This window comes from Patagioenas fasciata, chromosome 1 (genome assembly GCF_037038585.1).
Source record: "Patagioenas fasciata isolate bPatFas1 chromosome 1, bPatFas1.hap1, whole genome shotgun sequence".
In the NCBI taxonomy this organism is placed as follows: domain Eukaryota; kingdom Metazoa; phylum Chordata; class Aves; order Columbiformes; family Columbidae; genus Patagioenas; species Patagioenas fasciata.
Genome location: NC_092520.1, coordinates 206,270,606 through 206,296,366, shown reverse-complemented (window position 1 = coordinate 206,296,366; position 25,761 = coordinate 206,270,606). Strand labels below are relative to the sequence as shown.

The 25,761-nt window shown below is 38.8% G+C and overlaps 1 protein-coding gene across 5 annotated transcripts in view; it reads left to right on the top strand.

Moving 5' to 3' along the window:
• SEMA3D (semaphorin 3D) overlaps positions 1-25,761 on the top strand; it is a 142,973-nt gene that overhangs the window by 109,249 nt on the left and 7,963 nt on the right. For all 5 annotated transcript variants that reach the window (XM_065839042.2, XM_065839023.2, XM_065839050.2 and 2 more), the window contains exons 12-17: positions 9,453-9,675; positions 12,770-12,858; positions 14,660-14,701; positions 15,937-16,094; positions 18,193-18,257; positions 20,510-20,649. In XM_065839042.2, coding sequence (XP_065695114.1) covers positions 9,453-9,675; positions 12,770-12,858; positions 14,660-14,701; positions 15,937-16,094; positions 18,193-18,257; positions 20,510-20,649 — 717 coding nt within the window. The remainder of the gene's footprint in view (positions 1-9,452; positions 9,676-12,769; positions 12,859-14,659; positions 14,702-15,936; positions 16,095-18,192; positions 18,258-20,509; positions 20,650-25,761) is intronic.

Sequence of the window (25,761 nt, the reverse complement as noted above, 5' to 3'; positions counted from 1 at the left end):
GACTTGCATATCTGCAGCTGTCCCCAAATAACAAATTCAGTTTTCTTCCAGTCTCTTAGGGTTTCACTGAGGAAATTATCCATTGATAAAGGCTTTCTTTAAAGAGTGTTCTGTATTCTGAAACAGTGTTTTCATAATGCCCTCCCAGTAATCACAGAAGGAATTTGAACAAGATTTTCAGTGAATTAGGAGAAGAAAAGAAAATCTAGCCTATTTATTTAGCTGTAACAATTGCAGCATCAGAGCAACTCACAGTGCCCATTTGGAAATTCTGATGGCGTACAAAGGAGTCATCCTCATTTCATTGATGATGAGTAAATGTAACTGAGATCAGATTTTCAGAGAAATGTCAGTGTTTAAAGATGCAAACTACAGACTGATCTACTACACAACATAGGACACTAACTGCTACCCAAGGCAACAACAAATACTTTTTATGTATCTGGATATTTAACTAACTGATATGCCAAAGGTTCCGAACAAAGCTCTGGATCAGTAAAGTAAGATTCTTGCAGTTTAAGTCACTTTTTAGCTCCAAGAAGAAACAACTCAGCATATTACTTTTGTCCATTTGAAGAATGTCTCACCTCTTTTCAATTAAATCTGAATATGGCCCTGAGATTCTGAATTTTTTTTTTATTTGTTTTTAAAACAAGTTCCTTTACAAGCCCTCAGATTCTACTGTGATGTTTTCCATCTTTTTCTCTCTATATTGTTTTTTCTTCCTTTTTTCAATGAAAACCCTTCCTATATTTCTTCCACTCATCAAGTGCACAGGCTGCTCAAGATGTCATGTCCATCCCATTGGGACTTGGCTGAGCCACAGAGAAATAGTGTCTGCCAAAAAACCTCCCCCTGTACTCCTGTCTGGTTAGCTTTGCTGCTTTAATAAATGTGTTCATAAAACATTGAGGTTGCACAGGTTTCCCTTGTTATTTTCAAACTTATCTTCCTCTTCCACCTGATCTTTTATGGAACAGACTACATTCTTTGCTTCTCCAATTCCTCTGTCCTTTGATCTCACCACTGTAAATGGGGTTGCTTAATTAAGTGAAATGTTTCACTTTATATGTTTATTTTCCTGAGAAAGCCTCCTCCACCTCCTCTTACTTACCAACCTGTTTTCCGCAACATGAATCACCCCTCAGTTCATAGCAGCCTTTCAAAACCCAGTCACCTTTCCTTCTGGCAGAGGTCATCAGGGAATTTCAAACTGCCACCTGCAAAGTCAAGTTCACTCACCTAGCTGGTCTCAGCCCAGTTAGCTTCAGATTAATGTTCTCTTGTTTCAGTCTTTTCTATCAAAAACACAAGTGTTTTAAATGGAAAAAAAATGCAAAATACTTGAGACAAACACTGCAACAATGTAGAATGAATCTCGCACATCTAGTAGGACGCAAACCCTATCTTAAAGAAAAAAATAAAAATAGGGACTTCAATTTATTTGTAGGGACTTTGTTTTATTTCTACTTGTTGTAGTGGGGACGGAGTGAGGTTGATTCCATTTAAAATTTGCACAGTTTGCCTCCTGCAGAAACTGATTCATTCCCCTCTCCCCTACCCTCTTCCAGGCTTGTTCTGAGTAGCTCCAAGGTTAGCATGGAAGTCTTCCTTTTGAGTGTCCAGTCCTTCTGGCACAACCCATCTGGGCTGTAGAGAAGCAATAAGGCTTTTTGCAGGCATATCCAAGTGCAAAATGTATTGTGCAGCTCTAAACAGACTCTTTAGGCCATTCAGGAACCCAGTTTTCGCCTTCAGAATAGTGCATGGTTGAATCTCCAATGCCACATAAGTGCCTAAGCCCTTAGAGCCGTCCCTTAGCTGTCATCTAATCCACAGAAGATTGTAAACCTATAGGTAGCCCATTTTCTAAAGTACTTCTGGGCATCCAGTCCTTGGTGTTACATTTTAACCCCTCAGGACTCAGACTTCACATTTTTCTGTAAACTTATACAAATAAAGTTCAGTTTGTTGGGAAGAGGGTCCTCATTTAACACAAGAGTGACTAATTGAAGTTAATTCTTCTGTTCCTCTGATTTTTCTTGAAAGATCAGTGATAAGAGAAGTTATTTAGAGCTTGGAATAATTTACATTATGTTGTAGGAGAATGCCATGTCTCCTTGCTAGTTAAATATTTGTTCACTGAGAGGCTGGGAGAAAAGGACCATGTGATTAATTTATTCCCTCTAAGGCAAGGTCTGGTGTTCCAGTACCTACAGCACTTAATATAGAGAGCTTTTAAGAGGAGATTTTCTTCCAGGTTAACATCTGAGCAACATTCTTACTACTTTTGGCTAAGCTGAGAGGTTATTATCCCACGAAAAGTGAAACACCTTCAACAGGAAAGAGCTCCCAGCTGGCTCTGGTCCACATGCCTGGAACAGAGGGACCTCTCCCCCCCAGAGGGAAGCCCAGACTAAGACAGCTGGTTCCCCAATATGGGAGAGGTTTAAGAAATATTTCTTTCCTTTATGTTTCGTGATGGTTACTTCAGATCACAGAATCACAGCATGATTAGGCTTGGAAGGGACCTCTGGAGATCATCTAGTCCAGCCCACCTGCTAAAGCAGGTTCATCAGAGCAAATCACACAGGAACGTGTCCAGGTGGGTTTTGAATATCTCCAGAGAAGATGACTCCACAACCTCTCTGGTCAGCCTGTTCCAGGGCTCTGGCACTGCTCTGTTACTCCCAAGAGAGTGACTTGCTGGTGTGGTACTTAGTTCTCCTTGTGAAATACCTAGAAATTCCCAGCCTGGACATTTCAATATCCACCAAGCAGATGCCTACTGCACTCAATATTATCAAGTCCCTGTTGTAGCTTATAGGTGTTGGAATATAATTGTTAAACGAGTCTAAGGCTTAATGTGACAAGTCACTTTTAAACTGTGATTTTTAACACACTTGAAATAGAAACCCTTTTGAAGCTCACATGGAACAGCCTTCTGTTTCAAAATTACCAGTAGACAACGATGCTGCTGAACTAAAGATGCATTGTTAAATGAAAAGGGTATTTTTTTTACGTACCCTATAGGTAGGGTCCCAAATAATTGTCGCAATTTTAATAGGTGTTAGATCCAACAGCTGTTACTGACTTCACTGAAAGGTGTGGAGCACTATATACATTTTGGCATATTGGAGGTTAATTTAGGAGCCTAATTCTGGTGCCAGCTTTTGAAAATCTTGGCCAGATTTCTCACATCATGTTAACACAGTCACACTGTGTATCTTGGTATTGTGTGAGATCTACACATCCAGCACTCTGTTAAGCTGCAAATTTAATAAAACAAGTGAAAATATGAGAAAAGCTTACATGTGTGCAGTGTTACTAAGTTAGTGTGCATTTGCTTTTATTTGAGAAAGATTAGCCTTAATTTACCACCTCCTGGCTACATTTTGATACAAATATAAGATGAGAGAATGAAAAGGCATCTTTGCAGATCATCTGGGATTAGGACTTAGTCCAGGGTGATTATTGTCAAATCCATCTGACACAGAAGGCACTGGAAAAACTCTTAACTGTCAAAATAATTCTGTAAAAGTTTTGTACCACAGAGTTTATACAGCAGTTGAATAGATATGTCTTTAGCACTTCTCTGTTTCTCTGTTTTATTTGGGTTTTTTGGTTTGTTTATTTTAATTTATTTTTTTATTTTTATTTTTTTAATATATATTTCTATTGAGTCATCATTCACCACAGTGTAGACCTAAGCAGCCTCAGAAAAATAAGTTATATGATAAATAAGTTTATTGCAGGATTCTTATCTAATAGTAATAATTTTACTAATTTAATGTGATTCATATTTCTTTGTGTCAGCTATCCAGAAGAAAAGTATCAAATCTGAACTAGCTGTTTAGACTTGTCTGTCAGAAAGAAAGAGATAGGCAACACCTTTGTGCATTTCACACGTAGCCAAAATAAGCATCTAGGTCAGGTGAAATGAATCTCACTCTGTTGCAAAAGGAGAAGAGGCTGAGATAGCACAATGTTGGTGTTACCAGAACTTTTGTAGACGCAGATTCTCTTGTAGTCCCCATGAAACATTAGGTTGGAGTAATCCAAGCCACTCCTATGACATATGATATAAATGAAAATCTCTTATTGTCTCCAGTGTGAGATGTCACATATCTGAGACAGCATCTGGTGCTGATGATGTGAATAAATGTCCCCTGTGAACTGGGCAGACAACACCGATATCATTATCACGAGACATGGAACAGGATGTGAACTCACATTTTCAGAGGTGAAAGGCTGCTTCACTCACGCACTTGGCCATGAAGCCTTTATCATCAGACATCCTATTGATTGCTATGAAAGGAAGCACAAGCCTACAGGAATTGTTCTGCATCTATGGGTGGACACAGCTTTAAACAGCTGCCTGAGGACTTTGCCAAAGGGTGGCCAAAATGAATTTTTCATTCTCATGTTCCATCCATCATGCCACAGTGAGTGAAGCTTCTGGAAGTAGCTCCCTTGGCCAAGCATAACAGGGTCACACCTGCCCAGCTGTTCTTGGTGGTCGTGCTGTCTTAGGATGGGATCCAAAGCCCACTGTTGACTCAAACAGATCTTTGGATCAGACCTTTAGTCCTTGTTTCTACTAAATTAGCTGCACAAGCTGGCAGAGATTTCCCTATATCATGCATGGTAAGGTTTGCGCCTTTGGGATTACTGTAACAACTTTAGAGTTCCATATCAGTAGATACTTTATCCTAGCAGTTTCCAGTAAGTGATGTCATGTCTCTCATCTTCCTCTGTTGATGCATTTTTGGCATACATCTAGGACATCTTTAAGATCTGTGAGGTTACTCCAATTTTTCACATAGAAATGGACTTCTGGTATTGAGTAGTGCATAGGGGAGTAATAATTGAATCATTGAATTTCCAGAAGATGTGGACTGTACTCAGAGTAGTGGGTGAGAAAATGAACCACAGAAAATGCACATATATGGAAAAATCTACATCTAGTACTCTGTGAGGGGGAAGAGAGCTATTGCATGGTTGGAGGAAGTGAAGAAATAAATTTATTTCTCATTGTGTATAGAATAAATTGATGCAAAATTTTAATCGAAAGACAACTAAAGCACATGTTTTTCTATCTATCGATTCTAACAAACAGCCCCTGCAAAGACAAACATGCTTTTGAAATCAGTAGAGTTTTTGAGGTCTTATTCTGGTGTAAGTGACAAAGGCTCAGGCCTTGATTGTTCTAAAGGTAAGGAGAAATGTTAATTCCTGAAGTACTGCTCATGTAGCAAGTGTGCATGTGATTTGGTTTCTGTGTATTTATTTTGCTGTATGAATAATTTCTTCTGTATTACGGTTCATTTTATCTTTTGACCACAAAGTCTAGAATCTAAATTGTCTTTTCTTTTCCCTTTTTTTTTCGTCACACTTTTCTGTAGTCTCTTTTGCTATATAATACAAAAGCATATATTCCTCTGTGAAATTATTTAACTGATATTGTTCTCTTCAAAAACCAAGATGACTACAGCCCACTTCAATGCTACAGCCTTGTAAAGACCTCAATTTTTGAAAACATAGCAGAAAATAGAATGTCAAAGATCATACTCAGCAAGACAGAGGGTCAAGCTCTTATAGAAATGCTACCATAAACCCCCTAAGGATAACTCCCTGCAATACATCATGTTTCCTATTAAACATTTTTTAACTTTTTTTTTTCTTTCAATAAGACTTTTCTTTTTTCTTTTTTTTTTTTTTTTTGTTTTTGGTATTAAACTGTATTTTCAAGGGATGTCCTTGAGCAGTTATCACAAGACAATAATACAAATCCACCCTAGCTTTCTTGTTTTCTTGTCAGTTCTTTCACAGCTATACGCTAAATTGTATATTGAAATAAAATGACTGAATGTGCAATGGAATATATCTTAGCTCAAACTGGCACAGGTTTACTGTCCATGGAGAAGTTTTCAAAATCTTTTAAGTGATTCAGAAGCCTAAGACCTATTTTCAGTAAACAACTCCAGAGTGTTTATGAAGATAAGGATGCACAGGCTTAACTCTTATGTATTGAAACAATGCTAAGCAAGTGGACACTTGCATAAAAATCAGTCTAAGCAGGACTAGAAATAAGTTCCAGTCTCTTAAATTACTTAAGCTACATCTCTGTTAAACAAAACCAGTGGTCAGGTTCAAGTGCAGACCCAGAGTCACTGTACTGTTTCATGCTAGTACAGGCTTTGCCATAGTTCATGCCTGCTTCATTTGGCACTCTCCCAGTCAATGCTGTGACAGTGTTTGGGGTCTAAGGTAGACCAGGAACTGCCCCCAACAGGCATTTTCGATGTGGCCATAGGAGTGGATGTAGAATATCAGCTGATTGGTGCTTCACTGACCTGTTCTATTTGCAAACATATGGGTAGTCTCTGATACTTTGAGAATCTTATCCTCAGTCAGAATTTTTTTGCTTAACTAGTTGCTATTGTCTTTGCATTTGGGATGTTTATAGAGGTGCATGTTCATATAGAACTGTATGTGATGAAAATGATACCGAATTGTATTAGAAGTATTTACTGAATGAAGAATTCATCCTTAGGCATGGGTACATAATACCTGTGCCCATTGGGTGGAGGATACATCTGCTTTTTAGCTGTGTGCATCCCTCAGCCCAGGCAGAGAAACGGCGGTGGAAATCCAAGGGAGAAAAGAGTTGAGACTGGTCCTGACCTGTGAGAATGTATTCGCTGCTAGTGGATGGAGCTGTCAGCCATGAGAAGGGAGTTTAGGAGCAATGGAGGAGGGACATAATCAGCCCTTGAGTACTGTGTGTGTTCTTCCTAAGTCAAATGTTTTAAAAAACTTTACATAGTGAAGCAAATCCTAACCACAAACCCTTAACTAGCACCATAGATTGAACATGTGTCAAAGCGGAGATTTGGGAACATGAACTGAAGTGTTCTCTGTCTAAATTAGCCATGAAGGAGGATTGCAGAGCAACTTCACCACAAAACTTTCTCCTGGTAGACTACAAAGGCACTATTTATTCACATTTCTTTCTTCATAGACTGTGTTATGGCTCCACCTGGCAGGGAACACAGGGATTACTTGGATAAAAACTTGAAGCAATCAACAGTTTATATGTAAAAGGATGTCACCAACTGGAATAGTGTTTCCAGTTAGTTGTTTTATCATCCAGGATTTGTAGTGCACTCATAACACATCTAGATGCCTTCCCGCTCAAAAGAAGCTTTCTCAGATAAAGTTTAGATACTAAGCATAAAGGGATGGAAGATACAAATATCTAGGAAAAGGAAAACTGAGAAGGGTGAGCATGAGAGATGATGGGTCATCAACATGCCTGACCTTGCAGGTAGGTTTGTGGGTGGTCTTCAAGCAAGACATGTGAGAGACAGCTAATTTCGTGTAAACCAAAAAAACAGCTGAATTGATTAGTTTGTCAGTCTAACAGAGGTGGGAACCAACCCCAGCAGTAAATGACCGACACTGGAGAAGTGTCTGAGGGAGTGATCACTGTAGCAGATCTCTGGACCAGAACAGGATGAGATTGTGCTGTTCAAAGCCAAAGAAAAAGATGCTGCAGCAGCCAAACTGTGGGCCTGGACAGTAGTTTCAGCCATGTGGATGAATAAGGAAAGTAACTTCTGAGAAATAATGAGCTGCAGGGATCATCTGGCAGCTGGAGAATCTGCCTTTATTAGAAGAAAAATAAATGAGAGGTGTAGGAGGTGCAGTTCACTGAAAAGTTATGGTGTCTGATTACATAGACAAGAAAAAAGATAGGTGTGGGTGTTTCAGTCTGGAAAAATGAACATAGTTAAAGCGTTAACTAGGGACTTTCTGCCACAGTAACTCTGAGTGTATCTCCCAAGACTAATCAAGCCGTTAGCCTAACATGGTGGCATCCTGGTGCTGCTCTTGCCCAGTTCTGGGTCTTTGCATCAACAGGGTAGAAACTGAGCTTCGATAAGAGGAGTGGAAATACAAAAAGCACAAGAACTTTGACCTGTGAGTAGAATTTACCCTTTAAATAGTTGCGATTCTCCAATGCTGGCCACCGGAGGGCACTCTAGACTTACTGTTGAAAGTCATTACACCGATCCCTGCGCTGGTTTGTTCAGCATGTGGCAAATGTAACGGTATGTTTGTACCTGTGCCCTGAAATGAAAGCTAGATAGCATGACAGATGTCTTTCACTCCAAACTTTATTTACTTGTCTTTGTAAACTATTCAGTGTGAAAAAGCATCTGTGACAGGGGCAGGGAATGAGTAGGTAAAATTTGTTGCAGATGGACTGAGCCCATCACAAGAATTACTCTGGTTTTAAAGAAGTGCTTTCAAAAAATGAAGTAATGATGACCAAGTGCTTCTTTGGGACAAGAAAAATCACTGAGCAACCTGATTTCTTACTAGCTTCACAAGTGTTCTCACATAAAGCTTGATTTCTACTTGAATATGGATTTAATTTGTGACTTATTCACAAGACCAACTTTGCGAAGTGGCTTATACTGATGACATCTATTATGGCATTATATACAAGTTTCTAAATATTTAAATAAAAATTCAGTGTTCTCCTACATTATTATATTGTTTATGACCAAATTATTCTGGCTCAAAAACATGGATAAAAATGTTTTAAGTGCATTACAGTAATGTATATATGGCATGAACATCAATAATGTATTTTCATTATCATTGATAATAATGTGAATATTAAGACATGCCTTAATATTGATCTTAGAGATGATTTAGTGTTAAAACTAAAGAAAAAATTGTGTAGCTTTTAGTAGTTTGTGTTTATGGATATGTTAGTGCAATAAGTATTAATTAATCCACTATTTATCCAACATTGAATAGACAATTTCTCATTTCTAATGCTTCCTTCTTTTCCTGAATATGTTAGAGAAACTAAGGAAGCTTATCTCTCCCCTAAGTTTTAGTTCAGGCTGTCAAAATCTCTCACTGAGAAAGAAGAAAAACCTATACATTTTTTTCTTTTTTCAAAGCTTGTGTGTATCTATAGGTAGTTGCAGCTGTGGGCTTATAACTAAAAGGAACAGAAGATTTCTATTTCTGAGTGGTAGTACAAATGAGTGAGCTAAAACAAATTAGCAGGTTTTGGTGGTTTTAAAAGGTAAAGGAGAATAGGTAAGAACAAAATAAAGGAAAAACAAAGATGTAGGGAAAGAGTTTTTGAAGAGAGGTAAAAATGAAAAGAGGAGAGAGTGGAAAAATGAGAGAGAAAACAAACATTTGAAGAACCAGAGAAGCACACTCTGTCAGTGTTCTCCCATGCTTTCAAATCAACGCTGAATTTTTTCAATTGAGAATCAAATCACCAGCCACTGAAAAATGTGCTTTACAAACTGATACAACTGATCTGGACCAGGCAGCTTTTCTACTACAGAAAGAAACCTGCAGATTACTTGTACTTTTTTTCTAATATTCTTATTTGTTCTCTCTCTTTCATTCAGTGTCCAAGCAAAACCTATGATCCTCTCATAAAGTCTACCAGAGACTTTCCTGACGAAGTCATTAGCTTCATTAAACGCCATCCACTGATGTACAAATCCGTTTACCCAGTGACGGGAGGACCAGTATTCACTCGAATCAATGTGGACTATCGTCTGACTCAGATTGTGGTGGACCACGTCATGGCAGAGGATGGGCAATACGATGTTATTTTCCTAGGAACAGGTATGAGAGCGGACTTGCACTGTCATTCTACAGAAAGCATATCCTCTAAGAACACTTCTACTCCAGCAGGTCCTGAAGAAACTTGTTGATTAACAAACTTTTCCTATGCATGCAGCTTCAGGAAGCATATAAATGCTCCTGATTCTATGCCAAATCCTCAAGCAAATGCTAAGATTAAATTAATTTATCAGCTCAAGACATTGCTACTATTATGATTTTAATGCCTCCTGGTCCTGAGCTGATAAAGCATTTAAGAGTCAGAGTACTTGGACTTGCCCTCTGAATACCATTCAGTACCAGTTTTTACATTATATGGCAGTCTGGCTACAATTGCCCCTGGCAGCACATCAATAGCCAATTAAAAGAAAAAAAAACCACAAAACCAAAACCACAACACATTAATAACTTCAAGGAGTACTTCTTTTTATCAGTAATAACATAGTGCTTCAACGTTAAATCTTATATGACATTGAACAACTAAGAAAGATTTAAAATTGAACCTAAGGCAAGAATTCCACTTAAGCTCTTTTAAAGATGTAATTTAGCAACATGAATAGCTCCAAACAAGAGGATCAGGATTGAATAGAGAGAGGTTAAACTACTTTGTCAGGGAAGAAACCTACTTTGCAGATTTTTTTGTGGATAATTACATATCTATTTACATTTTTATGATGTTATATGCCTTAAGGACAATGTCTACTTTTACCATAGTAATTAAATTTAGAATCACTGGATGAATCACCCAGCAGCACGGTATGCAGAGAAATATTAATATATCTATTCATAACAATTCTGAAGTAATAATGTACTGTCTTACTCCACTGGAATTTCTTGTTCTCAATCCACAATTTGATGTTCTCTCACTAGTAATAGATCTCATAAAGCACTTCTCACTGGTAGATCTGAATGCTTTAATAAGAAGGTCATTGCTGCTACCCCCATTTCAGAGCAGGTGAAACTAAGGGACATTGAGGTGATAAGGTTTGTCCAAGGGCAGTGGATGACCTACTGCCATGAGCTGCAGAGAAACTAAGATTTCTATGGGAATTCTACCCCAATGCTGTTTGATTACATGGCATTTTATCTGGCCTAAAAGAAAATCTGGTGTCGTACAGTGTAGTTTGATAAGTATGGATATTCTGAAGTGAGTTGGGGAAGGAGTGGATTGTCATAGAACATTGCCTCTTGTAAAGTGTGGGTTGTCTCAGCCTTCAAGAGCTTCCCAGCTGTGCTATCACACATATGAGTCCAGAGATAGCCTCTCTCCTGGACCATTTATGTCTTTCAGTCCAATTCCCCTCACAACTCTTGTCTTCCAAAAAAAGATGATATGAGGCTCCCTCTGTGATCCCCACAAGTCAAGTACAGAAATTTCAAAGAGAATATCACACTGTCATAAAAAAGAATTTTGAAGTGCTGTTTGCTTCTGTGCTGCCTGAGAGGGCTGGGAATAATCTTTAGTTGTGATGACAGAAAATCGTTGTTGCTTTCTGAATGCAATCTTTAATATAGTCAACAGAGAAGGCAAAGGAACACATTCCCAAGCTGTGAGCTGGCTAGGATTTGGGAGTACTCACTAAAACTTACTTTTCTTCTGATAAGAGTGAGAAAAAGAAATTCAAAACTTAACTGTCCGAAAAGACAAATTCACGAGTTATAATGTGCAAAATATTATTTTAATGACTGTAGAGGTTGCTTTCAGATGTTTGTTATCCTTCACTGTAAAATTTGTCATATAAGTAAAATTATATTGAGACACCAGCAACTCAAATACTCCCAGGTTAACTGTTACTATCCAGCACCAATGTTAATTCTTTGAGAATAAATCAAGGCCAGCATGTTCCTTGCAGTCACTAGGTGGCACTCCATAATACGCAGATATTTATTTATCTGCAGTACCATCCCTAAGAGTGAGTTTTCTTCTCCCAAAACACATTTTTCTTCTATTTTATCTTCTTTAGAGAGGCTGAACACAGATACATCAAATAACCCAGGAGACTTTGAGCAGCAACAGATCAGAAGCTTATTGATGCAACCAAATTGTGCATATGCAAGCTTTGGCAATTACGTCAAACAAACAAACAAAAGCTCTGATGCATAAGGCAAACTGAAATACTTCTGGCTTTTATTGGTAATAAGATCTTCAGTAGTCTGGGAAAACAAGAATGCAAATCTCATTCTTTCCATTATAATGCATTATTTTTCTTCATTTCGATGTTATTCAGAATGCTTAGGAATAAACTGTGCTGTGTCATTTCCATGCTGCACATCTCAACATCCAGTCCACTTCACCTGAGAAGTTTTAAGTATTCTTTTTAAAGTTGTTAGAGATTCATGGATGTGTAATGGTCTGAGATGAAATGAGCAGCTACCTTTTTCACCAAACAGGAATTCAGGTTAAAATTAATAAATAGATTTAACTTTTATAAGTTCTCCAGATTACTCCAAAGAAGTAATTTCTGTAATAATTAAGTGGAGATCTTGATGTTGAATGGAGATTTTATTCAAAAATTTCCCTAAAATGAAAAAAAAAAAGAGAAAAAAGAGCTCATTGCTCAACACCCTACATTAAAATGAAACCTGTTTTAGGTGCTATATGGGATGAAAACTAAGTCTATAAAAAATTAAAAAAAAAAATTCTGCCAATGTAGCCCCCTAAGCTGGGTCTCTTTGGGGTCAGATGGGCCTCAATTCTGGCTCAAGGAAATGTGCGTAAACTTCTAGCTGGCAGCATGGACGTGCTCTCACGCATACGTGCTTGTTTGTGAAGTAGCAGAAGGGTTAGACCATCCCTGACAGGCGCAGCCTACAATCGTGTTGACTCAACCATACAGTAAAATTGTAGATATATTGTATACTGCTATGTAGAAAGAAATAGATAGAGATAGGGATAGATGTTCTTTGAAGGCTTCATCATTGATGCATTAGTTTTATCTTTAGGACTAAAAAGATTTTTAGTTTTTCATTGCTACATAAGTTTACAGCAAGAACTGTTAAAAAAAAAATAAATCTAAGATCAAGTTGGTATGAAGAATGAAGTGACACATAAGTACTGAAAAATAACTGGGTTTTTCATCATTAACATTTTTTTCAGACATAGGCACAGTCCTGAAAGTTGTGAGTATCACAAAGGAGAAGTGGACTAAGGAGGAGGTGGTCCTGGAAGAGCTGCAGATATTCAAGGTAAAGCCTTAACAACCACAACATCAATTAAATATTATTCAGGGGACTTCGAAGCCGAAATTGGCTTAATCTGTCTTGTTGGTCGTTTACTGGAACTAGTTCAAGTTTCCAGAGGGACACCGTAAATTTTTAAATGCCTTGGTATTCTGTGGGTAAGTCAATTGAAAAAAGTCCAAAACCAAACAGACCATGATTTTTCGAACTCATAGAAAGTCTCACCCTGCTTTGTTCTAGTTTGCAAGCTTATTATGAGCTTAAATTTTTAAATGTTTATTATTTTCTTTTGATGCACATTTTTCTATTGTCTCAGCATTGGGACTATTTTAGTACAAATATATGTATTTTTAAAACAAGCAAACAAAGAGCGTTGAACAGATGTAGAGAATTTGGGAGTTGAAAAAATATAGAAAGTGAAGCAAAGTCAGTTTTGATTATCAGTGCTGACTCAATGTTTTTGAGCATTTTGATTTTGTTATTCTTATTTTGTGATAAAGAAGAAAAGTAACTATAGCACTACTAACACCAATGACTTCTTCATAAACACAGCTTGTAAAAAGGTCAAACCTCCTTTCTGTTGCATGGGCACAATTTCTGATTAACCTCATTGCTGATGAGGGAGCTGACATTAACATATTGGTGCAGTAGGAAAATGAAGTCCTGTGTCTTCCCTACTGATTTTCTTTTCCATTTAGTAGCTGCTTCTTCATTTTTTGCATTCTTGTTTTGCTTCCTTCGCACTCTATATAGGTCTTCAGCTTTCACTTTGCTTTTTCATCAAGTTTTATCCGCATCTGTGGCATTTTGATTACGTTCTCACACATCCTCTCTCCCATGAGCTGTACAAGGTCTTAGCCAGAACTTCTGCCCATATTAAATAAATGAATCTGGCACATAGAAATAGTGTTTTACAAACCTAAGGACAGGATCTTTAATAATTATTTCAAAGAGTGTATTTCTTCATATGCCTTTTGATATGTCATGTGTGTAATGAAACTTTGACTTAAAGGGTCTCTATGTCTTCTACCTACTGTCTTGGACACCAACTATAAATATCACTCTGAAAATACCAAGATTTCTCAGTGGCCTGCCAAGTAATCAGCAGTTTCAGCATGTGTACCGATTTGCTGCATTCTTAAAACTTAACGTCAAAGACAAATGTACCATATCATATTTAAACAAAAAAGAAGTTATTTTTTTTCTTCCTCAGCAGACATTCCTTCACATTTTTATTGTTAACATTTATAGCTGTTACCCCAATGTTTTTGAATCCAGAAAACTGAAGGGGGTGAAAGGCTGAAAAAACATCCCTTATTTCCTCTGACTGCATTAACATTAAACAATAGGCTTAGATTAATCATCTTCTATTAGGCAATAGATAATACTACAATCTTTATCCTGTTTTACAACAGTCACCAGCAAAAATTTTGCTGTCTCTCATAACAGTGAAATGCATCCTGTTGCAGAGGATCTGCCTATGTATCCCTTAAATGCCATCTAAGCCTTTCAAATAGTGTTTAATATTAACATAAGTTGATGTGAAGGCTCAGTGTCAGTCTCTAGGATGGGTTGGATTGCCAAACTCTCAGAATTAAAGTCTGTTTCCTCATAAGCAGCAGGGACAATTTATGAGAGGTATTTTGGATACAGGAAGTTAATGATTTCTGGGGTTTTTGTTTAAATATTTGTTTAAATCAAGCAAATGGATCTGTAATTTTATTTTCTTTTTTTATGATAAGTTCTGTACTCTTTCATTAAGGCCGGGAAACATGTAACTAACATACCTTACTAATTCATTTTTCAGCACCCTTCATTTATCTCAACCATGGAGATTTCTCAGAAGCAGGTAATCACAAATTCATTTAATTCCTGCAGGATACATGCTACATTGAACATCTAACTTGTTGTTTTCAGTTGATGCCTGTTATTTACTGGCCAGGCTTTCCATGGGTGACTCTTAAAACGTATCTGAAAAGAAGGAGATATGTTTGAGCTTGTTTGCTTGCCTAATTCACATTTGCTTACAAACAGTAATTTGTATACCTAAGCTAGTAATGGAAACAAATCTTTAGTCATATGGTAGTGGGGTTTGTGAATGAAACAAATGCACGTTCATTTTCCGGACACTAGAAATACTTTTCCCTTTACAACCTAATAATAAATTATTATTACTATTATTGTTGTTATTTTTATTAGTAGTCAAGAGAGATCAGGGACTCATTCTACTAAAATTTGTGTGCACACAGACTGAAAACCAGTCCCCCTCATCTAAAATTGCACTCAAAGTCTGGGTGGTCCAATCCTGGCCCATCCCAGTTGGGAATCTCCTGATGGGAAATGGTTTTATAGCAGGTCTGAGCTCTATGATGGATACATACACATTCGGGAGGCAGTGTGACACCAGGGCTATCCTTCCCTGTTCCACAGAGGTGACCAGAGCAGCTCTGGCACAATGTGCCTCCTTCACACAGCAGGAGGTATTTTGCTGTTCAGGCACGAACAGCACAGCTGGGTTCCATCTCCCCTGGAAAAAGGTGGCAGGCCAGCTGGAAGTACTGCATGAGCCAGCTCCGGCTCAACAGCAAGCACTTGGACCACCCTTGTCTCAACAGGCAATCTACTCACACGTTGGGAGAGGGAAATAATATTTCCCTATCCTACCTAAGGATCAGAAGCAGAAGATGAAGTTTTATTCATGCAAGATCATCCCTAGTTCCCAGATTCTTAACATCACGGCTATCCAGCCACTCTTTTTTAAACTTGTATCAAACCATTCTTTCCATCGCTTTGCTTGTGATTTTTTACTACAACACAAAAGTAGAGGTGTAAGGGTGTTGAGTGCTGGTGTCTGTCCAGGACTGCAGTCCCCTTTCTTCCCTGCCATATTGTCAGGGATGGATGGGGACTGGCCAGTTCACACAGAGCCCTGAGAAATATTTAATGGCAAAGGAGGAATTCTCTCTTGTTCTGTAAAATCTGGGGCAAGGTTGAAAGTCTGCAAGTGTGGCACTGAAGCAGGGAACTTTTTAAATGGGCTACTTGAACAACGCTCCTAATTCATTCGTTTTGCCTGATTTGCAGCAACAATTGTACATTGGTTCCAGGGATGGATTGGTTCAGCTCTCTCTGCACAGATGTCACACGTATGGGAAGGCTTGTGCAGACTGCTGCCTTGCCAGAGACCCATACTGTGCCTGGGATGGAAACTCGTGTTCCAGATATGCTCCTACTTCTAAAAGGTAAGAAAAAAAAAAATAAAACGTGCTGTAAAAAATCTTGCTGCTTGCAAGAATTTTAGAGGTTCCCAATCAGAACTTGTTGCCTTTTTACTTAGCCTGTCATTTGCTTTAAAATTTGATCATAGTCTGGCCATGTTTCACATTTCTGCTCAAAGAGCTGTGAAGACCACATAGCTTTGTTTAAATGTGTATGACACTAACTCAGCTAGTGCAGCTAACATCATAAATCCATCACTTTCCTTTTTTATGCTGAATGCTTTAAGGTGTGAGATACTCGGATGGAGTTTCAGGTTGTGGCTGACTGCCCAAGATGCAAATGCTTTCAAGCTTTGGCTTTTTGCATAGGGCATCACCATAGTTATAAAGTGGTATTTAACCTAGAATTCCAGAGTGGTCACTAACAAAATACTCTTAATTCCCTGATCTAAATGACGAAGCTTCTTCTGTCTGATTTAACTAACCCACAAAACTTGAGTCAAAGTGTCACTCTCATCAATTGTATTTGTGGTCTAGCCATGAGAGGGAGACAGAGATTTAAGTACTGTGATTTTACTACATCCAGAGCAGGTATTTCACAGTGAAAGAAGCTTCATGTGAACTTTCTGTACTCACCAGCTAGGAAAAAGCACGCAGACTCTAGCAGTGCAGTATATAAGTTGCTGGATCTGTTTCTTGGAGTTTTTGGCCTCTTCATTCCCATTTGGATGAAGCCTTCCTGACAGTAATCACTGCAGTGAGGGTCAGTGGCTGTAATCTGAGTTCAGGCTCTGGAACAAGACTTTCTACCTTAGAGGTTATAGGGCTAGAACCCAAGCAATTAGACAAACCATTGAAGTTAATGACTCATAGGTTATCGTGTCATGGTGTCAAGGAACTTTATGTGTTTCCCCCCAAAGCCAAAGCAAACTAAATTCAGAGAAGCGTAAATGAAAGGGGAAAAGCAAATGTTCAGGCTCACTGCAAAGTTAGTGACACATGAGGCTTGCTGAAGCCTGAGGTGGGCTGGGACACTGAGATTGATGGTCCATTCTTTTAACAGATGTGCAGTTTGGTGGGAAGGCAGAAGTCTGTGCCTCCAAAACAAAAGATGGGTGACTGGCCTTAGGAATCCTGCAGTAGATCAGTTACTTGAATATTTTTCTTCTCTGTAGCAGCCTGTTCTTCCAGCATGTCTACAGCTTTTACCACAGTGGACAGCTTGGCCTCAGGAACCTGTTCTCCTGCTGAGATATTGCTCTGCACATAGGAGGTCCTACTTGTGTTATCTCCACTGTGGTTTTGAGGGAGGAACCAGTCCCTGCATGGGTCTCCAATCCTATTAAAACAAAAAAAATACTTTTTTTTTTTTTTTTTTAAGCTCTTGGGAGATAAATGTAATCATCCAGAGAGGAAGGCTTTTCTTTTTTTTTTTTTTTCTTTTAATGTTATTACACTGAAATTACACTGAATCACAGTGAATTTAAGCAACACACCCAGGCATTAGTAGGCAAGTTAGTACTGGAAGGGAGCAGGTCATCTCAGACCATTGTCTCAAGCATTTTTGCTATCCATAAATATGAAAGATAATCAGATTTGTCAATTGTTTGTTACCAAACTAAAACATATGTTTTTCTCTATTTTTGTGTTTGGTTTACTAGTTAGTATTACCTTGGGATGATTCTAAGCACAATTTTGAATATCACTTCTTGAATCTCAGATCTTTTCCATGCGATACAGCATTAAGTATATTTTTAAGTATTTCCAAGCCAGTCCACCCCAATAGGAGACCCGTGCTCCATGCTCCTACAACAGGTTTAGATGTTCTTCCTGTCACTATATTGTATACTTTTTGTTCTGGGCAGAATTTTTTCTCTTGCTTTTTCTCTTTCCCCTCCCAGTGGTTTTCCCAAATCACAGGCTCTTCTCTAGATGTCAATTGTACAAATCTCTCTAGGCCACATGCTGCTTTGAGGGTGAGGCTGGTTTTAGTTAAGACCGTAATTGTCAGCAGTAGGGTGGGAGCAATGTGAGTCCACATCTGCTGAGCTCCTCTGTATTTTGTTCTTGAATTCCAGCAATTATGCCTGAAGTGTTACAAGTTTGCATGCTTTTCCCATAGGCGAGCCAGAAGGCAAGATGTCAAATATGGAGACCCCGTTGCACAATGCTGGGATGTGGAAGACAGTGAGTGTTTTGCACCTTTCTTTGTCTTTTGTTGTTTTGACAACAGAGTTTGCTGTAAGGGTCTCTGTGTGTGAAAACTTGCTGAGCTCAACAGAATAACACCATTAAAGTGATTGCCTTTTCCATATTTCGTACACATTACCCCTCCTGCATTAAAATTTTCAGAGCCAGGACTGGTAAGGGACAGCTGGCATGGGATGGAACCATCACATGCCTTATGGGCAATGCTCCCCAGCACTCACCCAGGGGAGGGAGAGGTACCCATGATGCAAAAACATCACACACGTCCCTACAAGTAGCTACTGGGACGTGTGATGTTTCATCCAGAAATAGGGGAGATAATCCCGTGAGGAAACCCAAAAGGGCAAATGGGGAACATGCCATCTTCCCCGCTTTGACCACATACACTTGACAAAAGTCCCAAAGCCCAACTCCAGCTGCCAAACCAACCCCTTCCCGTTCCTGCAGCTATTTAAATGCTCCTGTTATTAACAAGAGTCTACCCCCTCACTCCCTGTCAGCTCCCCTCCTCCCTTTCCCACACCCTCTTTTCAGATGCCAAAAGGTCTGGCTTGCTCCTTTGGCAACAGCAGCACTTCTCCGACAGTGAGCACTGTCAGTATGAAATCCTGCGGTTGCACGGCAATCTCTGCGGCAGCGTAAAATAAATGAAAAGCATTCAAAACCAAGTTTGGGTTTGTCTGGGGCTCTTCTAGCCGCTTATTAAAGTGAACAACCCAGTCAAAACAGTATTGATTGTATTGCTGTGCTGAACATTTGATTTGGGACTAGCCACGACTTTCCATTGATCTCTGGTTATTTTCGTGCCACTGTGGTGTTGGATGCCTGCCGCAGATCTCGACAAGAGTCGCTGCAGAAATCAGAGCTGCTTGCCACAAGATCAAAGACTTAACTCTGTTGCACAGTACAGAAGGCTCTGACTGTACATGTGTGCTTGTAGACATACTTAAAAAGTCAGGGTAAAATCTCATTTCCATTAAAGTCAACAACAAAGCTCCTGTTCATTCCCAGGGGTGAGAATTTCCCCACTCACTGCTTATCATGGCTCTCCAAGCAAAGGTATCTGAGACTGCGCAAAGCTCAAGGTTAAAGAAACCCTAGCAGAAAGGCTGACAATGCCACATTTTCCGGGAAGGATAAATAGATACTGGAAGAGTTGGCTTTACTAAACAAATGTAAATGGACTTAGTACAGAAATTAGTATTAATCCTTTGCCCTGATGTAGCGTCATCAATAGAAATTTTACCCATCTGGGGATGACTTCTGTGTGCCATAAAACCACAAAGATGACCTGTGGCACTCCAGGCTCTTGGATTATTTATGCCATTTGCCATAATTAATAGCATTATGGCCCCAAAACCTATTTAAATTCAGTACTCCACTGTGTCAGATTCCCTCCCAGAGACTTCATTGGCTGCATGAAGTTGTTTGGCTCTACTGAAATCTCAGTGGTACAGTGAAATAAAAGAAAAGTATTTAACATGGAGAGCTTGAATTTCTATAGATCTCATATAGGTACTCACTATGCTGAAAAAACAATCCAAATTTGTGTTCATTTTGCTTTTGAACTAACTTTTGATTTAGGAGAAACCACTGCTTTCACATTTCTGTTATTGGCAGGGCATAAGAAACAGCTTTAGACTGATGGTAAAGCAGATAAGACACAGATAAGACAGACTGGAAAGGGAAATAGAGATGCAGAGATTAGAAATTACTTGCTTAGGTTTACAGAAGGCCAAGAAAAGAGACCAGATCTGCTCATGGCTCCTTCAGTGTTTGGTCTGAAACATACTACAGAGGATTTCAAATTATACTGAGGGAAGGTAAACTTCAGTTTACTTTAGTCCTGTGAATCCTTTGAAGTGTTTGGGATGAACAAACTGGACTGTACAATCTACATTTAGCAGTTTTACCTCATATTTAGTAGTTGCATTACTTAAAGGAAAAATACAGGTCAGATTTTAAATTCCCCAAAGGTGAAAGCCCCAACTTTAAAATGGAGCAAGCTCATGATATAGGTTTTATTGACCTCCTTAAAAAACAGTTGCATTGAAGGAAGGCTAGCAGCCGCCTCTAAATCCTCGTAGTTATAGTTTAAGCTAAAAGTTAAGTTTCCTTTTGCTTTTTTATAATTTGCTCATTCTCATAGCATCTGTTCTGAATCAGGCTATTTTCCCATTGCTTTAAAAACCAGGTCAGGGTTAATCTCCTGTACCATGTTTGCTTTCCAGGCATTAGTCATGAAACTGCTGATGAAAAGGTGATTTTTGGCATTGAATTTAATTCAACTTTTCTGGAATGTATTCCTAAGTCCCAGCAAGCCTCTATTAGGTGGTATATTCAGCGCTCTGGAGAAGAACATCGAGAAGAGGTAAGTTATAGTCATCAAGGCAAGTTTCTCTATAGAGAATCCAGCTGAGCATTGAAAGGCAGGAGTTATTGGGATTAGTTGATGTTTTACTTTTCTTTGCCTCACCTTAGGTATCACATAGCATTCTGGTATCACCATTTGGGGCATACAGTGGGGAAAAGAGAAGCCATTTGCACTCTGTCATAAGCAGATTTAGATATTCATTTTGACTTACATGCTCATTCTATTAAAAATAAAATAGGTTTTAAATAGGAGTAAAAAAAATCAAAGTACTGGAAAAAGAGCCCTTCTGTCCAGTAATTAACACAACAACCACTTCTTTAGGCAAAAGTATGTTCAAAACCCTTTGTTTTAATAAAACCTCTGTTCCATTTGCATTCCCTTATCATGTTAAGCAGTGTAGTTAAGAATAGCACATGTGGCTTGCTGCTTCTCTCCATCTCTCCCCAGAGAAGGAATGGTCTGTGCAGTAAAAAGCTCTTTATTTGCTTTTTTCTTGTTATTAGAGTCTGAGAATTTTTCTTAAATGGCACTCTATGCTGATGCAGAGATGTCAAGGAATTGCACCTTGCATCTGGAATAGGAAGCACTGAGACTTTTGATGACCCCTCACTCCTGCAGGAGGCAGGTTTGGGGTCCTCACTGCTGGAGAAGCCCTGGAGAAGCCTCCAGGTCCTTGCATACCCTCTGCATAATTTACTGCTGGTTCCTATCTGAGCTCGTGACAAAGGAGCCCTCTGACATGCCCAAAAGGTCAATGTGCTGATTTGGACTGGGTTTGAGTGAGTTTTAGACCTCAGGAGTTTCCATAGCCTTTCTCTTACATGAGTGATTTTGCATGTGTGGCCAAGTCCTGCTGTGATGGCAACCATGGCAACAAGGAAGTGAAAAGAACTGTCCTTTCAAATAAGCTGGTCCCAAGTGTTAGAGATGCTTTTTCATTAAATGTTCATCCAAGACAAAAATTAGTTTCAATGACAGGAACTGTCAAACACCCGATGAGTCATCCACTCTCAATGATAATTCATGCTATATGACTTTTTGAGTGCAGAAAGTGTTCTGGTTCTTTCTAAAGGCTGGGAAGATGCAGATCAGGGTAGGCACCCATCAGAGCATCACCCCTGGGTGAGATGTGACTCATGACAGTAGTTCCCAAGTTGCAATCCCAGATATGTCTTGGCCCAGAAAGCCAGAGTAAGGAGATATAAGGTACTTTGATTTTCCACCAGATAATACAAAAAACCCTAACAAGGCTGTATATTTGCTACAGTACTTTTAATTTACACTCTCTCTTCTACTCATGCTTTGGATTTGCAAAGACTCTTTCCTTTCCTGAGAATTAAAACTTAATTAATTTATAGACACAGTGCTTTCCACTACATGTAGTAAACACCAAAGAGATTACTCACTTGAAATGCTACCTCTTACCTCCATTACAGTCCATAACTGGAAAAAAAAAAATAGTGACCTTCCTGTCAGCAGGCCAAGGATGTTCACAACCACAGGTGGTTGAAGTGAAAACCCAGTTAGAAATGTATCAGCTTTTAAAGACCTATGTGCATGCATTTTTTGTGCTATAATTGATTTATCTTTAACTGTTCTGTACATAAGAGACTGTGCTCTACTTCCCTAAGGCAACAGTTTGTAAATGCACTTACATATTTGATCAGAGAAACAAGTAAAATACCCACTCAATTCTAACTATGTGTTTAAGACTAATTTATAAATAATTTGAAGCACATAGTTAATAGGGTATTTTTGGGTTTGTTTTATCTTTTTAAGGAGGTGGGGTTTTATTATTTTTATTATTTTTTCTGAACAGGAAGTCGTTACAATATTTGAGGAGACTAATTTTTTTTTTTTTAAATAATGTATTACAACTACAGCATGTGCCTAAGCTTCCCAAAAAGATCTATGCACTTTGTGTAAAGTAGCCAGTTCCCTGTGAATAATGTAATATTTCTGTATCATAATGAGTCACATTCTTAAGATTTGAAAACATCTTTTGAAGGGGTGCTTCCAAGTTCTACCTGTGTCAATTTAGGAAAAAAATATCAGTTAATTTTCTCATAAATCACAGGTTTGGATATGCCTCTGAAGGTCAGGAAGCCAAGCTTAAGATACCTTTTTTATTTGATTGTAGAACAAACTGCAGGTCAAGCCAACATCTGAACATAGGGCAGGCTAAACCTGTACCACATAGCCTAACTTCAGGCCATATTATTTTTTGCCATGCTTTGTATTTCCAAAAGATTTATTGTGGCAGTGACCTGACCCCTGTTGCTTATTCTGGGCCAAATATCAGTTACCCAGGTAGGAGGATGCCTAATACTGTAGAACCTGACCCAGTGTGCCAAGGATGTGAACACTGAGAGACAGTCAGGGAATGTGCATGTGTGTGATGGCATCTGAGTCTCCAGCAAGCACACAGCATTCCATCTTCGCACATTAGCAGCCTTCCACTGCAATGTTTACTGGGCTTGCTTTGTGTAAACAGTCTGACATCTGTATGAGAAAAGTAAAGCTTTGCTAAAAGGCTAGATTAAACATTCAGGCAAATTTAGAAGAAAATTTGAAAGAGAAATCTGCGGACAGATTTTCTACATTGTGAATGGTAACAGTAGGTGAATAACTTCTTACCACATATGGTCCCTAAAGGCATAGCAGTGTTTCTGTGATCTAGCTTTGATAAAATAGAAGTTAGAGCACATATTCCGCAACTTCTTGAGGTGGTTTCGTTAATTTTGCCTTTTTTTTTTTTTTTACCAGTCTTTAAAGATAACAGTCTATATAAATACATATGCACTTAAAGACAGTGTATAGCTATTAGTTTTGGTTTATTTCTGTCAGAAAATTCTTAGAGTGACAGAATTTCTAGTATTTTGACCCAGGTTAGTTCCAGGGTCCTAAGAACTTGAACTGTTTCTGAGCAAAATCAGGCTCAACATCTCAAACCATCATATTGGGAGATACTATTTTTAGAAGGGGAAATATAAAAAAAGCTTTTTTGGTTATTTTTTAAGATAAATACATTAATCTAGAAATGTCACATCTCAAAATGCATCCACCTAAAGCTAAATTCCTAATTTTATATATGGCTGCCTAAATAAATTACAAAGTCAGGATAGATGTTAAACAGCCATTCCCCCTATTAAATAGAATAGGATATTTGGAAGTTAAAATGTTAATCTCTTGTTAATTTGGGGATCCAGAAATTGAGATTTCCAGGTTTTCTAAACCAACTTAGTGAAAATGAATTCATTGATATTAGAGCCTAATTGGAGGCCTTCCCATAAAATCCAAAGATAGGCAGAGTAATTTACTTTCTTTTCAAAGTATTTTGATCTGACAAAAATACCATATGTGGCAGAAACAGTGTGGTCATAGCGTGTAGCTTGATCTTTGCTCAGCCCACGCCTTACCATAACTTTTCCCATTGCAATTATATTTTCTGCTCTCTCTCTCCCTTCCTGCAGCAGATTTCTCAAATAACACTGTACCTTATTTTAGTGCATGTCTTAGCAGTGTAACTTATTGTGATGACGATACCATGCTCTGCAAATGACTCTGTGCACCTGGAACTTAGGTTACGGACTTTTAGTTCCAGGGCTCGAACTGTAATATCTCAGCAAGTCTTTAAAGCGGGCTTTACAAATCGATGGCTATGCAGCGTCCAGGACTTGTACTACAGCTTCCTGAGGGACAGAAAAGGGCAAAATCCAGACTAGATGGGAAGCGTTTGGCCCAGCAGGATGTCCTCGACATTTCACCCTTAGGGTCATGGCTCAGAATGTGACTTCCAGGCAGAGCGACCTGTGGGGAGGGACAGGATCTCCTGTGGTACAGAAGCTGTCACCAGGTCATTTTGCTGCCAGTGGGAGTACATTTCCCTGTAGTTTGGGGCTGGTTTAAGGTCAGGAGTCAAATATCTAGTGCTTTTGTGTTTAGTGTTACTCACGCAATCGATCATGTTTGTTCCTGTGCATGCAGGGTTAGTCATTAAGATGAGGGAGAGCATTTTGGTGGCTGGAGTTCATAAAAAAAAAGCCAAAAAAAAACAAACAAAAAAAAACCCAACAAAAAAAAAACAACAAAACCAAGGACATTATATGTTCATAATGTCTTAAACTGCTGAAGTTTTCTGAAGCTTAAAACAGATATTTATTTCTAAAAAAAATTCCTATGTGTTATGTTATGTTATGCATATAAAAGGTGTCAGGACTGCAAAAAGCAGATGCATGGTTCCCTACAAAGCCATTAGTTTTGGTCCTCCGTGGCTCTGACAAGTATTAGCCCCCCTGCTTTAGGCTGCACTTCACCCCAAGTCTCCTGTGGCTCCAGGTCTGCCAAGCTGCCACCTCCCCTTGCAGGGGACAGAACAAACCAAATGGTCTGAAGTGACAGAATAGGTGCATATTGCTTTTAACTCTCCTTCCTGTTCTATTCGTACCTGGGAGTGAAAATAAATCCACCCAAAGGCAGAAGGACATTCCAGTTTCTTCTTCAGTGGTTCTCATCCTTTCCATATTCCTGCCTCACAGCCCTGGGCTATGTTTTTCTGACAGACCCAGTTTAAAGGCCATCTGATGGTTTGGTAGGTATGAGAGTTCGACCAACTCTTGGACAGGACATCTTGTCAGGTACAAGACTGTGACCTAGTTCCCCCATGAGAGTAAAGAGATGTTATTTCCATTCCACATTTTACCCAGACTGAGAAGACATTTTTTTCTGGTTATCCAAAACGTAAGTTTACATATCCTTTAGTGGCTGGAGACTTTTGCTTTATGACAATGATTTTCTTTGTTACAAACGTCTGGTCAGCAGCATGTTGTGAAAAAAGGTCACAGATTCAGTGCCAGCCCTGAAATTTAAGAGTTGGATGAGAGCTGAGTAAGGAAGAGAACATACACCAAAGACTGAGTTACTAGTAGTACCTTCTAGTACAGGAGAGTAGTTCAGTGTTTGAATCTTTAGGTTAATGAGAGATCAAGAGAGTGGGAAAAATAAGAAGAGATTCATCCTGCAGCCTAGGGACTACTTATAGCTCTCATGTTCTCACTCCTTTTTATTTTATTATATGACACACTGGCTTTCCCCTCCACCCCTAAGCCC